The sequence below is a fragment of the Podarcis cretensis genome (genome assembly GCF_951804945.1).
Source record: "Podarcis cretensis genome assembly, chromosome: 18".
NCBI lineage: Eukaryota > Metazoa > Chordata > Lepidosauria > Squamata > Lacertidae > Podarcis > Podarcis cretensis.
The window spans coordinates 14,343,904-14,359,761 of NC_137188.1; the positions used below are offsets into that span (position 1 = coordinate 14,343,904).

Genomic DNA, 15,858 nt, shown 5'->3' on the forward strand with positions numbered 1-15,858 from the left:
CAGACAGCACCATCAGCCCTTTCGTACCACTGTCATAAATCCAGACGCATTGAGGCGCTCCAAATGGGGCGGCCCTATTAGTAATGCATCCGCGAGGCAAAGTGATGCAAGATGGCACAGCCCCCGCCGGATGGGGACTGCTCTCCAGAAACCGGGATCCGTGGCCCAAGGCTGCTGGCGGGAGAGCCCAGCCACCAACTCCCAGCCTTAATTGCAGGGAAGGGAGAAGAGTCGCCCCAAGGGCCTGGCAGAGAGCAGCAGGAAACAGCCAAGCTCTCCCAGGTTGTACACACCAGGCCCAGCACCTGAAAGAGAGGCAGCAGAAGGGCTCCAAAATGATGCCACTTCTTCCTTCCAGCACAATGAACCAATTACCCTATTTTTTGCTCTATAAGACTCACCTTTTCCCCTCCTAGAAAGTAAGGGGAAATGTGTGTGCGTCTTATGGAGCGAATGCAGGCTGCACAGCTATCCCAGAAGCCAGAACAGCAAGAGGCATTGCATCTTTCACTGCACAGCGATCCCTCTTGCTCTTCTGGCTTCTGAGATTCAGAATATTTTTTTTCTTGTTTTCCTCCTCCAAAAACTAGGCGCGTCTTGTGGTCTGGTGCGTCTTACAGAGCGAAAAAGACGGTAAGTGGAGCAAAAGGTAAAGATGCCGTCACTCAGGCTCAGTGTTGATCCGCATGGACAAAAAAAGATATATAAAGGCAGCTCACAGGGTCCCTCTCTGGATAAGCAACCTCAAGATAGGTAGTCTTAAAATAATAAATAATAATAATAATAATAATAATAATAATAATAATAGAAATACAGCATCCAACTGCCTGCAACCCCCCCCCCCACCGTGCCCCCAAAGCTCTCGGCTTTCAGGATCCAGGACTGACGAAAGAAATCACTGTATCACACACAGTATGTACTGAAATTATGGGATTCAGTCTCACAATATGTTGCGATGGAGGACTCTAAAATAACAACAGGATGGTAGAGATGGTCATTGTTGTAACACTATTTTCCATTGTTTTTAAATCTTTCATAGTATACTTAACGTATCATGAAGTGTTTTACGCTCTCTGTTTTCTTCCATATCTTCTCTACTGGTCATTGACCGAGAGAAAGCAATAAAAATATTATACACACATGGTGCTTTTTTCTGGGGGGGATGGGTACCCCTAGACATTATGTGAATCTTTGTACTTTGTCTGTTTACCGTATTTCCCCCCCCCCCCCAATTTGAAGTATAAAATATATAAAATGGTGATTTTCTGGAGTCAAAATGAGAGTACCCCTAAGCATTTTTTTAAAGAAAAAAAGCACTGTATATAATAATATAGCAAAATATAGTACAGTATAGTATAGCATAATATAATGCAATGTAATATATATACCATATATTATATTACATTGTATATGTATGTACTGTATAACACAGTACATACATTATATATACACACATATACACATATATATGCTACATATACACAAACATATCATAGCATACCTTATATTTGTATGTACCGTATAACATAATGTATATATTATATACACACACATATATACATGCTATATACACACAAACATATTACACCATACCATATGTTGTATTATATTATATATGTTTGTACCCTATATATATATAACATATATACACTATAATATATATAATATGCAATATATATATATATATACACCAGACTGCCCCCCCACACCAAAGGCCCCCCCCGCAAGGACCCCCCCCCAAACTACCTCAGCAAACAGAAAACCCCACGTATGTCTTTGCTGCCCCCTTGGACCTAACATGGGGGGGGGGGGTCGGGGAGCTAAGCCCCGCCCACTCGCCCACGTGACACGGCACCCCCCCCCCCCGCCATTTGAATGGGGCTTCCCTTCAACTTCTTTCTTTGAGGCTCCCTCAGGTGTGGAAGAGAGCGAAGGGGCCTCGGACCGGGGGGCCGGTGTCTTCTAAATGCCTCCCCAGGAGAAAACTCCTTCAGCCTCAGTGCCCCCCACCCAAGGGAGACCCCTTCGGAGAGGTGGTACACGAAGCTGGGGGGGGGGAGAATTGTGCCACCCTCCCAAAGCCTCTTCTTCCCCCAAAAACATTACCTCAGAAACCCCCAAGTTACCTCATAACCCCCCAAATCACCTCATAAACCCCCATATTTAACTCAGAACCCCCCCAATTCCCTCAGAAACCCCCAAATCACCTCAAAAAAACCTCAAATCACCTCAGAAACCCCACACGTTACCTCAGAACCCCCCCCCCCCAACTCCAGTCCCTCCGAACCCCCATCACAGAAATCACCTCAGAACCCCCCCATCCCCTCAGCGCCCCCCCATTTACCACAGAACCGCCCCCCCGCTCCTTTTGGACCCCTCTCCTACCTGCGAGCGAGGCCGGCGGCTCCTCCGGGCTGAGAGAGGCGACGGCCGGGAGCCGCCTCGCCCCGCCCTCGCTCCCTTCCCGCCCACAGCGGAGGCGGCCACTTCCGGGTTGGGCGACGCCACCGCGCAGGCGCGGAAGGGGGGAGCAGGAAGCGGAAGGCCAGGGACGGCCGCGCAGGCGCAAACCGCGCAGGCGAAGCCCGAGCGGCGCCCGGTGCCCTTCCTCGGCTGCCCTTCCTTTCCTGGGAATGGTTAAGAGTTGGGACTCAATAGGGGATTTTTGTCAATTATTGATTATTCAGAAATACACAAAAAAGATATGGATATTTCATTTTGTAAAAAAATTTGTATTAAAATATTATTATTATTATTATTATTAAAATGTTATATTGATCTTTTTTTCAAAAACACATACAAATCACTAAGTATCTTATTAGGTATTTTGTGGTTTAAAAAAATAATCTTTATTTGCAACAGCCGTCAGTCACAGCAATAAAACAAGACGATATTCAAATACAAATAAAAAGTCAATTATGTAAAATACATTTTAGGGTTTTGAATCAAGTCAAATAGCGGGTCTTATTCTGGTTGCCCCAGCTAAAAAACCTTGCCACCTTTGCTGTCACCTGCTCATCTTGATCTGCCAGGAGAAAGGACATTCTGGCAGTGGCTGAGCGACCCGGAATGGACAATCAAAGAGGGTTTTACATCTTGATTTTATTCTGTGAACCGCCCTGAGACCCCCGGGGAAAAGGGCGGAAGAAGAAGAAGAAGAAGAAGAAGAAGAAAAAGAAGAAGAAGAAGAAAATAAAACAGGCCAAAAGAAGACACTGTTGCAACCAGACTTTGCAGTGAAAGAGTGACGTGCTTTAATACAAAAATTCAATTTGATACAAAAATTCCAGCAGCCTGGCAGAGAGGGCGGCTTCAGCTGCCGGATTCAGGATGATCGGCCTGGAGGGGGCCAGCCTGGGGGTCTGGGCCTAGCCAAAGTAGAGCTCCTTCATCCTCTCCACCCCATGGGCGTCTTCAAAGACCTTCTGGCAGCGCAGGGAGGCCTCTTTGCCAACGTCGGCCGACAAGTCCAGTCCGTGTGCGAAGGTCCTGTAAGAGGAGGAGGAGGAGGAGGAGAGCGGGAAATGGGAGCAGAGAAGCAAACAGGCTCATCTCTTTACGAAAGACCTAGCAGGACCCATTGCTAAGAACATGACGTCCTGACGGCTCAGACCGACCAACGTTCAACATTGTCGCTCCAACCAGGCGCTTCCTCGAAGGAAACAATGGCAAGGGCCTTCCCCCTATTATATCTCCCCAGCTTCGGATCGCTCAGGTCCAGCTCCGAGGGCCTCCTGGCGGTTCCCTCCCTGCGAGATGTGAGGTTGCAGGGAACCAGGCAGAGGGCCTTCTCGGTGGTGGCGCCCTCTCCCATCAGATGTCAAGGAAATAAACCACTATCTGACTTTTAGAAGACATCTGAAGACAGCCCTGTTTAGGGAAGTTTTTAATGACTGATGATTTGTCGTGTTTTTAATTTTATCGTGTTTTTAATATTCTACTGGGAGCTGCCCAGAGTGGCTGGGGAAACCCAGCCAGATGGGTGGGGTATAAATAAATTATTATTTCTTATTATTATTGGTTCCATTGCACCATCATGGCGAATGACCACTCAGGGAGCTCCAACCATACCCAAGGTACACCCAAGGAAATCAGGCACATCCCTTAAATCCAGTGGGTCTGCTCTGACTAATCCCTTCGTTTCCAATAAATAAATGAGTTTGCAACCAGCCTCTCCTGAATAGCATCATGTGGATGAGCCTAAATCCTCCCTTGGAAGCCGTTTGAGCCTGTGGGCCACCTTGTGGAAGTGAGTCCCATGGGTGAACGGGCTGCTGAGTGAAGAACAGCTTCCTTTCTGAAGCACTGGGTGACCAGTTCTAGTACTTATGAGCAAATGAGAATACTTTCTCTCTACACATTTGTTTTCTGCAATTTCTGTCCTGTTCTAAGTGTTCTTCTAAGCCGGTTCCAAAAAGGCCCACAATCTCACTGTTTTGTAAAGTGAATCTCCAAGCAAAGCAGATGCTCTACTTCAGCAGGGGGGAAAATGGGGCGTCATATTTCTGTCTCATTCTTTGAAAGTTTGTGTTCCCAACATGGAGTACATCTGTATTCCCAACATGGAGAAAGTCTGTATTCCCAACATGGAGTACGTCTGTATTCCCAACATGGAGTACGTCTGTATTCCCAATATGATTCACCAAGATCTCCCTCAGCCCCTTAAGAACTTGCCTCTTCCTCCTCCTCCTCCTCCTCCACCCAACCAAACAGGAACAAGGTTCCTTAGGTTATTTTAAAAGGTGCTTTTACTCTAAATACCTTGGCAGCTCGGCAGCCACCTCCAAGGACGTCTCCTCCAGCTCCTTCGTGACGCTCAGGCCCTTGGCGTTTTCCTTGGCGTGCTCCGGCAGGGCTCTGCGCAGAGCTTCCTGAGTGGCGGCCAAGGCCCTCTGCAAGTCGTCTGCAAGTCGAGGGAAGAGATTCAGAGAGAGGCAGAGATCCTCTTAGATGGCAGGCATCAAACCAGGAACCCTCCCCATTGAAAATCAGATTCTTGGAGAGGATTGTTCCCAGTTGCTGCAACTCCTGCCCTCGGAGGTCTTGCAAGTTGCTGCAGGAGAAGGCTTGGAAGGGCTGTTTCTTGGACCAAGCTGAAACTGCAAACCTCCCTTGCTGTCAGGGTAGATAAAAATCAATGGTTTTTTAAATTTAAATCAGATTTTTTTTAAAAAAAAATTAAATTGTATTTTTAAAATAAAATGCTTTCGGAGGAAAAATCTGCTCCCTTTCTCTTTCCCCAATCTTCTTGTTCATCCTGCCTGCAAGGCTGCCACAGCAGTTCCCCAGGTTATCTCCCATACGGGGTAAACCTGTTTGTAACTTAAAGCCTAAAGCCTAAAGCCTTCAGGGACCACACTGCACTCTGCCTAATCGTGAGTAAAACTACTTTTTGTTACTTGTGAATAAGCCTGCGGTGTCTTTATTCTTTTACGAGGGATTCAAGGGGTCTTACCAGGAAAATAATAGAACACTTTTCAATCTGGACAAGCCAGATGGAACGGCGTATTGTCTTCAGAAACTCACGCGAGTTTGCAACCAGCTTTCTGCTGCGTAAGAAGGGGAAGGTACTCTGCTAGGTGAAGGAACTTGCTAGCGCAAGTTAGGAAGGATATTAATAAGCAATATATCCTCTCCTTGCACCCTCAACATTCCCACAAGCAGACGCTTCCTGACGCCACATGGGGCTGAATCCAGGAGTCTCTGCCATTGAGGTGTATCCACTTCCCTACCTAGATACTGGCTCTTGTCCTCGCCCAGGTAGATCTCGTTCACCGGCAGCTCGTGTCTCGCCGTGTCCAGGGCGGTGGCAAAGTGCCTGTATTCTTCTTCGAATGCCGGGCTCTGCTCAAAAACGGGAGCAAGAGCTTCCAGCTGGAAGCCCGGGTGGTGGAAGGAAGGAGAGACGTTAGCCGCAGGACAGAACCAAGTACAGAAATGTCCTCAGATCTGCCCCCTGGGAAGCAGGAAGCCCATACCTGTCTGCCCAGCGACTCCGAGAGCTGGCGGCCCTTACTCAGGCGCTGCAGCCTGCGACGTTTCTTCTGGGCGTCCGCCTGCAGCCTGGCAGCCTCCCTGCTGAGGGTTAACAGGCTCCTCTCGGATCGCCCTTCCAGGAAGGCGGTATTCTTCTCCATCTGCTTGCGACGCAATGTTGTCGGGTTTCGAACACGCGTCCACAAAAGGCAAGTGAAAGAAGAAGTATTTAGTGCAGGGGCTTTTAAAGGGGGGGTTCTCCCTCCTCCTCCTTCTCATTTATATACCGCATTATATTTTAAAGGGAAAATATCTCAAAGCCATTTACAACGCATTAAAGCAGCATATGAAACAATCCAGAATAAAACAAACTCAATCTTCAAGGGAAATATTTCAGCTCCTTCTCTAAGTGACGTTTTGCCGCCAGCTCTCAAAGCAGGGATGAGACTGTTGGTTTTGTACCTTTAGGGAGGCATAGGTCAACAGAAGTGTCTCCGATTCCAGCATCCGAATCAAGTCGTCAGAATCAGGAGAGACCTGGAAGAAAACAAAGCCGATTCTTTATCAAATGTGTGGGAAACTGTCGAGAAAAGCAGTGAGGAAGGGCCATCAGCTGCAATTTTCTTTACATGCTTAAGAAAGTATAGCACTGCCATTTTTTTAAATTATAGAAACCTTAGGTCCCAGATGATGATGATGATCATTAAGCTATGAATTGCCTTCTAAACCAGCGTCTCAAAGCGATTTACACATAAGATAATTAAAGACAACTAAAAGCACAAAAACAAGCATTCAAAACAAGACAAGTCGACCCTCGTGGCCAAGACCGGCTCATCCGTCTGGGAAAGTTTACTGCAACCAAAACGCCTCCCTAACAGCAGACTTGAGAGTATCTGTTTGACAACAGCTCAACAAGAACTTGTAGCCCCTCACTAGAAAATAAAATCTGCATTCAGTGTCTCAGTATGACTCACCAGGCTCTGTTTTTCTCGGGGGGTGGATTTTGGGTGGTGTTTCGAACTCGATGCTCTGGGGCAGCTTTTGCCTAGAAGTAGCAACCAGAGAAAAGACAAACACACACGTACAGTCACATTCCAGTTAACAGTCAAAGCCGATAGGAGACTGGGCTGCAACTGGGAAGGAGGGAACCCACAAATGGCTGTGACAATGACCCCCCCCCCCCCCCGCTTTTTCCGTTTAGTGTTTTCCTGTGCTTTGTATACTTGAAGGAGCGTCTCCACCCCCATCGTTCTGCCCAGACACGGAGGTCCAGCTCCAAGGGCCTTCTGGCTGTTCCCTCCCTGCAAGAAGTGAGGCTACAGGGAAGCAGGCAGAGGGCCTTCTCGGTGGTGGCACCCTCTCCCATCAAATGTCAAGGAAATAGACAACTATCTGACTTTTAGGAGGCATCCGAAGGCAGCCTTGTTCAAGGAAGTTTTTTATGTTTTGAGGTTTTGTTGTGCTTTAAAATATTCTGTTGGGTGCCTTGGACACCTCTGGGGGCGGCTAAACTAAATTTGGGGGCGCTGGGCGGATCTTTGCACCCCGGCAACGCATATGCTAAAGACGTCTCTGGGGGAGAGCTCAAGGCGTCTCGTCCTGGACGAAAGGAGTTGCCTTAATTATCCCACATGGGGGGAAAGGTATCATTGAACCCCTGGGTCTTCTGCGGGACATGCCACCCCACCCCTCCGAGAACCTCGCAGAAGTTCTCTCGTTGAGGGGAAGAAAAGAGGCCAGGACCTCTGCAACCAGTTCAAGGCTGTAACTGGAGGGAACACACGTACTTTTGATGACAGAGACCTCCAGTTCCGGCCGGGATCTTCCGTGGCTCTCCACCAGAGTGGACTGCAAAACCTCGTGAGGGTCTAGAGGAGGGGAGGAAAACCCCATTATACTTGGTCTCTAAGGTGCTACTGGACTATATATATATGTATAGGAATATATATATTCCAATTATCCTGGTTTGCCAGAGCGGCTCCCAAGCAGTTTACCGGCGTTGAGCTAATTGCATGATGGAGACAAATAAACACAGATCAAAATTAGAAACGGCTGAATTGAAACCGCAAAGAATAGACATTGTCTTCGAAGAGCCAGTTGCATAACGAAAGCGATGGGGGCCTCTTGTATTCCAGGAGGGAATCACCAACCCAGATCGCCTTCTCGACAGATTTAACCGTGTCGGAAGGAACCCCACCATCATGTGAACTTGCCCCCGAGAAAGGCAGGTCCACCCCAGAGAGCCCCTTCAAGATGCTTGACCCCCCCCCTCCAAAAAAAAAACTCACCAGCTGTGGCTTTGGCAGCAGCCTGGAAAGGAAGAATAAGACATGGCAAGTTAGGCATGGGCTGTTATGTCTTGGTTGGGGAGTGTGAGTTTCACTCCAGCAATTGGACAAATCAAAATAAAGGGGTTTACACCTCTCCCCACACCCACCCTAAGCATGTTTCGGTGGAATTTAATTCAAGGATTATTATTACTTATTAGATTTATAAACTGCCCTTTGTCATAAGATCTCAGGGCGGTTCACAAAAGAAAACACGGGATAAAAACAAGTAAACAATTAAAACAAAACAGCAAAACAGTGATGCCCCCCTTCTCACAGACACATTTAAAAGACTGAAGAGGAACATTCTCACCAGGAGCCTAAAAATCTATAATAAAGGCACCAGGCAAACCTCCTAAGAGAGCAATCCACAAACAAGGAGCCACAATCTGGTTATTAGTGATTATTTTACTTCTCAAGAGGAAGTGAAGCACAAACCTAAAGCAGAAACGCCAAAAAGAGGAATTTCACATCCAGACCTCACCTTTCCGGATCCTTTTTGATAGTCCAGGTATCGCGAGGGCACGATTCTTGCCCCTAAGGAGGCAGAAAGGAGGAAAAGAGAAAAAGTGTGAAATGGGAAGAGGCAAGGTGTCTCGGAGCATGTCAGGAGCAGCTTTTCCGAAGACTGTGGCAGGAGGGGGGCAAAGTGCCTCCCCTCTCTGGAACGGCAGTGTGCCTCTTGCTCCTGTAGCGCCCCCTGCCCTCCCCAATGGGCATAGCTGGGGGGGGCAGCTGAGCACTCAAAATCAATAAAAATACTGAACTAGCTGAAGTTCTGCCGCCCCCCCCAACATAAATCATGACTATGCCCAGGCAGAGGGCCTTCTCGGTGGTGGCTCCCACCCTGTGGAACGCCCTCCAATCAGATGTCAAGGAAATAAACAACTGCCTGACTTTTAGAAGACATCTGAAGGCAGCCCTGTTTAGGGAAGTTTTTAATGTTTGATGTTTTGTTGTGTTTTTAATATTCTGTTGGAAGCAACCCAGAGTGGCTGGGGAAACCCAGCCAGATGGGCGGGGTATAAATAAATTGTTGTTATTGTTCTTATTTTTATTATTATGTGCAGAGACCTCTGTCCCCCCTGCGCATGTGCAGCTCCTTCCGCCCTCCCCACAACATGTGCATCACACTTACCCCCATAATCCCCGCATCATACGGGCCTTATTTTATATTATAATTATATGGATCTTCTGCCCTTGCTCAGGGGATCTCAGGGCAGCTTACAAAATAAAGCAAACAAATGATTAAGATAAAACAGCAATGAGCAACTAGGGAAGAATGGGAAGCCAAAATTGCTGGATTATGCCCAAATATGTTTATTTATTCATTTATTTATTTATTTTCTATACCGCCCTAAACCCGAAGGTCTCAGGGCGGTTCACGTGAAATAGCTAAATGGCTAAACTACCTGGGAGACTAAGGAATCTAGAAGATAAAAGACTTTAAAAAAGAATTAGGGGTGGGATTTATAACCTATCTAGGAGGCCGTTGTAAACAAATTAAAACGTTAGCTGGACTTTTGAAAAAATCACTTGTAAAGTAATGAAGTTTGTGGACAATTAAGAAAAATGTAAATTATGGAAACTGTATTGATATGTAAACTTGGGAAAATAGTCATTAGGATCCATGTAAGGGATGGGAGGAAGTCAAGCGATTTAGAGAATGTCGCGAAAGGATTACATAAATAATTTGTTGCAAAACTGTATATATAAATAATTATATAAATCTATAAATAATTTGTATACATCAGGATATAAATAATGTGTTGCGAAATTGTCTATGTAAATAATTATATAAATAATTTGTTGCAAAACTGTATCTGTACAAATACATTTCAAAAGCAACAAGGACGCAACCGCGGTGCTCCCGAGCATGGGCAGAGCGCGGGCGCCTTCTCCCAGGCGCATGCGCAGAGGGGCCCCGCCTCCCCCGAGCATGTGCAGAGTGGCGTCACCTCTCGGCTTGGGCCGGGCTCCCGCCTTCTCCGCCGAGGCCAGGCCGGGCTCCGCGCGGAGAGGCGAAGAAGCCGCCGCCGCCGCCGCCGCCGCCTCCCTTCCCGCCATCGCCCTCAGACGAAAAGCCCGCCAAGGCCACCGAGACGGAGGAAGCCGCGCGGCCAGAGCGGCCCCCACCTCGCTTCCGGGCGGCGTCACGTGGCTTTGTCGCTCACGTGACCCGGCGGAGGCGGAAGTGGGAGGCGGCGGCGGCGCTGGCTCGGACTCTGACCCTCCTCGGCTTCCCCTGGGCTTCCCGCGAGGAGAGGCCCGAGGTGAGGGTGCCTCTGAGCATGCACAGAGTGCCGCAGGCAGACTTGCGAGGGCGGGCGGAGGCCGGGACGGTTGTTGCTCTTGCACTTATTCCGAATTAATGAATTAATTAATGAATTAATAATTATAATCATTGTACCCCGCCCATCTGGTTGGGATTCCCCAGCCACTCTGAGCGGCTCCCAACAGAATATTTAAAACGCGACAAAAAGCACACTAAAGCTTATACCTCAAACTACAGTGGTACCTCAGGTTACAGACTCCGCTAACCCAGAAATAGTACCTCGGGTTAAGAACTTGGCTTCAGGATGAGAACAGAAATTGTGCTCCGGAGGCGCGGCGGCAGCGGGAGGCCCCATTAGCTAAAGTGGTGCTTCAGGTTAAGAACGGACCTCCGGAACGAATTAAGTTCTTAACCCGAGGTACCACTGCACTCAGTTGGTCTCTAAGGTGCTACATTATCATTTTTAAATTCTTCTGGAAGGATTCTTTTAAAGACTTCCTTAGCTCATTTAACCTTTTTGAAGACTTGATTCTTTTAAAGGAGTTTTTAGGCTTTTAAGAAGAGTCTTTTTAATTATCTTTTTAAAGAATTGTTTTAATTTATTTTGACTACGGCAGACCAACACAACTAGCTACATAAACCTAAAAGACTTCCCCAAACAGGGCTGCCTTCAGGTGTCTTCTAAAAGTCAGATAGTTGTTTATTTCCTTGACATCTGACGGGAGGGCCTTCCACAGGGTGGGCACCACCACCGAGAAGGCCCTCTGCCTGGTTCCCTGTAACCTCACTTCTTGCAGGGAGGGAACTGCCAGAAGGCCGTGGGAGGAAGCTCACCATCTTGTTTGTGTCCCCCCCCCCCAACCATTCTCTGCAGTTCTCCCCCCAGCCAGCCGCTGGGCCTGCAACGAAGCGCCAAGATGATGGCCCGCGGCCGGCAGATCTTCTCCGTCTACTGGAAGCCGCTCTTCCAAGGCCGCCTCCTGCTGGTGACCAACACCGTCAGCTGTGGGGGGCTCCTGGCTGCTGGGGACACGCTCCGCCAGGCCTGGGAGATGAGGCAGGACCCCAAGCGCAAGCGGGATCTGGCCCGCACAGGTGAGCCCTGCCTGCCTCTTGCTCGAAACGGCCTTTCCACTGCGCTACCTGGGATTTCAATCCCGGGGGTGCAGAGTCAGTCCATCGGTCTGTCTCACTTTCTGTGGGTTGTGGCCGTTAGCCATGCTCCTCGAGAGGTCAGGAGGGTGGCAACACGAGAGCGGAGCCTCCTGTATTACACTGAGATCTGTCTGTTTTTGCTATCAATTTCACGTTTTTGTGGCTCTTTTTTTGTTTTGTTTTTGTGACTGTGGAACCCAGTTTAGCTACCGATTGGTTGTGTGACTGCAGTACATTGTTTATTGCTTTCCTTTTATGGTCTCGTCAAGATAGTAAAATTCATGCTAAACGACTGTCTTAAGGGTTGTTTTTAATGGTCTGGAATAGATTAATCCATTTTTGCATTCCTTTCTATGGGAAAGCGCGCCTTGGTTTGGGAACTCTTTGGTTTTGGAACGGACTTCTGGAAGTCCCCTCCACCTCAGCTTTTCACAAGCGCTCCATTTAGACTTCCAAGTGATGGAGCCTCTTTTCTTTGCCTGTGGTAAAGGTAAAGGCAAAGGGACCCCTGGCCATTAGGTCCAGTCGTGGACGACTCTGGGGTTGCGGCGCTCATCTCGCTTTATTGGCCAAGGGAGCCGGCGTACAGCTTCCGGGTCATGTGGCCAGCAGGACTAAGCCGCTTCTGGTGAACCAGTGCAGCGCACAGAAACACCGTTTACCTTCCCGCCGGAGCGGTACCTATTTATCTGCTTGCACTTTGATGTGCTTTTGAACTGCTAGGTTGGCAGGAGCAGGGACCGAGCAACGGGAGCTCACCCCGTCATCGCGGGGATTCGAACTGCCGACCTTCTGATCAGCAAGTCCTAGCCTAGGCTCAGTGGTTTAACCCACTACAAATATGCCTTCTACTACTCCTCAGCCCGCATGTTTGCCATCGGCTGCAGCATGGGCCCCCTAATGCACTACTGGTACCTGTGGCTCGACCGCACCTTCCCTGCTGCCGGCTTCAGCGGGATCCGCAGCGTCCTCAAGAAGGTTTTCATCGACCAGATCGTGGCCTCCCCGGCGCTGGGCATTTGGTACTTCTTGGGTGAGTAAGGACATTGACACCGCTAGGAGAAAAACCCCGCTTGGGAGGGATTGTATGCGTGTGGAGGGGGTCAGGTAGGGCCCACGACTGGCATCATCCTGCACCCCCCTCCCAAGCATTTTGTCTCCCTGCAGGGATGGGGTCTCTGGAGGGGCAGACGCTGGACCAGAGCTGGCAAGAGTTGGAGGACAATTTCTGGGAGTTCTATAAGGTAAGACTCTTCCCTCCTCCCCGTCCCTGACATCACATCCTGTCCTGTGGGGCAGCTGACCCCCGTTTCCTTTCCCCGCTCGCAGATGGACTGGTGCGTGTGGCCCCCAGCGCAGCTAATCAACTTCCTCTTCCTGCCCGCCGCCTACCGGGTGCTCTACATGAACGTCATCACCCTCGGCTGGGACACCTACCTGTCGTACCTGAAGCACCGGGTGGGTAAACTGAGGCAGCGGCACCGGGCGTGAGTTTGGGGTCTCCGGTGGAGAGAGGTTATCCCAGAACTGCAGCCTCAGATCCTTTGCATCATGAGTTCGGGGACCATGTTCTCTTGTAGGGCAGAGGTGGGCAGGACAGCAGAATAATTTCTTATTTATACCCCAATATTTTAAAGCACAATAAAAACCTCAAAACTCGGCCCTCCAGATGTTTGGGGACTACAATTCCCATCATCCCTGACCACTGGTCGCCTTAGCTAGGGATGATGGGAGTTGTAGTCCCAAAACAGCTGGAGGGCCGAGTTTGGGGCTGCCTGCCTTAAGGGATCATTTCAGCAGGCTGTGGTCCATCCAGCTCACGATTGTCCGCACATCAGCAGCTCTCCTGGGTTTCTGGGTCAAGAGGATACTCTCTGCTCCAGCCAGAGATCCCACCAGCTGCATAGATCCCCAACTGATGAGATCCCACCCCGCTTTCTCTCTAGCCTAAGCACCCATCACTCAGCCTGGAGGAAAACGAGGAAGCCGACACAGTCGAGATGGAAACGACCGGGTGAACGAGGGCCACTCGCTTCTGCCAAGGTTGGATCCAGAACTCGTGCCGGAGCCAGCTCGGCGCCCCACCAGATCGGTGGCTGGATCTGGGAAGCAGGCGCCGTTGCCCGGGTGCGCAGCCTTCTCCCCTCCCAGCCAAGGCCTCGACTCCCTCTTCCAGCAGCACCTCGGATCCTGAAACGGGCTGGGGGGCAGATTTGGCACGGGCCTCTCCCGACTGCCAACCCCGGTCCTTCCCAGTTCATTCGAAAGTGCCAGATCTTCCCAATTAAAGAAAAAGCAGGTTGCCTTTTTTTGCACGCCGTTGCCAAGACAGGTGCTTCTTCTCTGGCTGCCGTCGGGTTAAGGCCGTTTGTCCTTTTAATGACTGATGTTTTAATGTATTTTTAATCTGTTGGAAACCGCCCAGAGTGGCTGGGGAAACCCAACCAGATGGGTGGGGTATAGGTAATAAATTATTATTCTTATTAAATTATATTTTGAGTGCGGCGGAGCTGCCAGGCTCCCGACTGCAGTCGAACGGCAGCAGCTGGCCACACGCCAAGGTTGCAGGTTTGATCCCTGTATGGGACAGCTGCATATTCCTGCCTTTCAATGGGTTGGAATAGATGATTCTCTGGGCCCCTTCTGACTCTAGAATCCCATTCTTTCCTTGTTTCTAAAAACTTACTCAGCCTCCCAGCCTCACCACAGCCAAAGCCCCATATCAAAATGCGAGAGCAACCGTGAGGCGTTCCTTGCTTGCGGTTCGCATCAGCCGGTATTCGGAGGTAGACTGCCTCTGTTGCTGGAGGTGCGGCCGCACCACTAAGCCCCAGCCCACTCCACAAACTGGGAGAAAACCCCTTTGAAAAGCACCCCCCTTGCCACATCAGACCCCCTTCAAGCGCTCGGCCTCCCCCTTTCCTCCACAGGGACTAGCAGCATGGAACGCTTCTCGTGATCAGAATTTTATTTCTTCACAACTCTCCTTGGTACCACGATATTGGGATTTCCTTTCCACCCCATAGCTTTTCATTATTTTTGTTTTTTTAAGAAACTGAACTCATTTTGACACTTCCGACAGTTTTTTTTTTTAAATACAGTACAGCATATATATATTTTTATATTTATATATATATATAATTTTCCCCATAGAAGTAAACTTCACAAAGAGAGAGAGAATGTTTTGTGTCTAAATATCCGCCAAAACAGAAAAACCCCCAAACTGTACGTAGTGTTTCCATGAAAAAAGAAAAGGGGGGTCGTGGGATGGAGGGGTGAGGAATGAGAGAAAAAGGGGGTGTTTTAAACAGTGAGAGTTTGGTCGTTTGAGAAGACTGAAAGCCAGGAGTTCTCCAGGTGAAGCGGGGAAAGATCGCTTGCGGGTCCGAGGGGGCAGGGGCAAAGCAACCTTTCCCCTCTCCTCCAGCACAACCGCCTCTTCCCCAACCTGGTGCCCTGCAGATGCCACCAGCCTTGGGCCAAAGCGGTTTCGGGTTCATAGGAACCGCGGTCCAAGAAAAACCCTGGAATGGAGGGATGCAGGGAATGTAGAAGCTGGACAGGGCAAACCAGCCTTCCAGATGTTGGCTGGGCTCCCAACAGCTGGCTGCTGATGGGATCTGGAACCCCAGCAGCACCCAAGGGGGCAACAAGTTCCCCCTCCCTGTGTTGGAAGGGAAGGCAAGAGGCAGAGCCCAAGCGAGCCCTGCTCCAGAGTAGGCCCATTGAAACAGGCCGCCCTACGCCAGCCAGTTTTGGGTTTACTCGGAGGCTGCATCTGAACTCTACACGGAGAGGATACTGCAGTCACAGCTCCCCCTTCCACCCCAAAAACCTGGGAGCTGTAGTTTTCAGGGTGCTGAGAGCTCTTAAGAGACCCCCCCCTCAATTCCCCTTAGGATTTTCAGGCGGGCGTTTAGCTGCCTGCATTTTAGCGCTTGGGATTCTCCTGCAACTTTTTACCCCGTCAGCATTTCCCAAAACTTGGGCTTCTGCGTGTTTTTCAGGACTACAACTCCCATCCTCCCTGGCTAGCAGGACCAGTGGGTCGGGGAGCGTTGAAAGTCTAGCTTCTTCAGTATGCAGAGAGTTGGTAGGGGACCCCGATTCCCTTCGCAGAGCCTA

General features: G+C 49.4%; 3 protein-coding genes across 3 annotated transcripts in view; 1 reads left to right on the top strand and 2 right to left on the bottom strand.

Moving 5' to 3' along the window:
- MYO9B (myosin IXB) overlaps positions 1-2,486 on the bottom strand; it is a 45,587-nt gene extending 43,101 nt beyond the window's left edge. The window contains exon 1 of the mRNA XM_079961138.1: positions 2,386-2,486. The gene's annotated coding sequence lies outside the window, so the exon portion shown is untranslated. The remainder of the gene's footprint in view (positions 1-2,385) is intronic.
- A 744-nt stretch (positions 2,487-3,230) lies between these two features.
- HAUS8 (HAUS augmin like complex subunit 8) lies at positions 3,231-10,390 on the bottom strand. Its single transcript, XM_079961149.1, has 10 exons — positions 10,262-10,390; positions 8,788-8,840; positions 8,265-8,286; positions 7,764-7,844; positions 6,951-7,021; positions 6,439-6,513; positions 5,979-6,137; positions 5,733-5,874; positions 4,762-4,903; positions 3,231-3,489 (listed from the first exon to the last, which is right to left on the bottom strand). The coding sequence occupies exons 1-10, from the start codon at positions 10,368-10,370 to the stop codon at positions 3,369-3,371; spliced, it is 975 nt and encodes a 324-aa protein (XP_079817275.1). The 5' UTR covers positions 10,371-10,390; the 3' UTR covers positions 3,231-3,368.
- An 88-nt stretch (positions 10,391-10,478) lies between these two features.
- MPV17L2 (MPV17 mitochondrial inner membrane protein like 2) lies at positions 10,479-14,221 on the top strand. Its single transcript, XM_079960998.1, has 6 exons — positions 10,479-10,576; positions 11,453-11,673; positions 12,596-12,766; positions 12,901-12,977; positions 13,063-13,191; positions 13,680-14,221. Exons 2-6 carry the CDS (start codon positions 11,496-11,498, stop codon positions 13,749-13,751), a joined length of 627 nt encoding a protein of 208 aa, XP_079817124.1. The 5' UTR covers positions 10,479-10,576; positions 11,453-11,495; the 3' UTR covers positions 13,752-14,221.
- Positions 14,222-15,858: the final 1,637 nt, after the last annotated feature.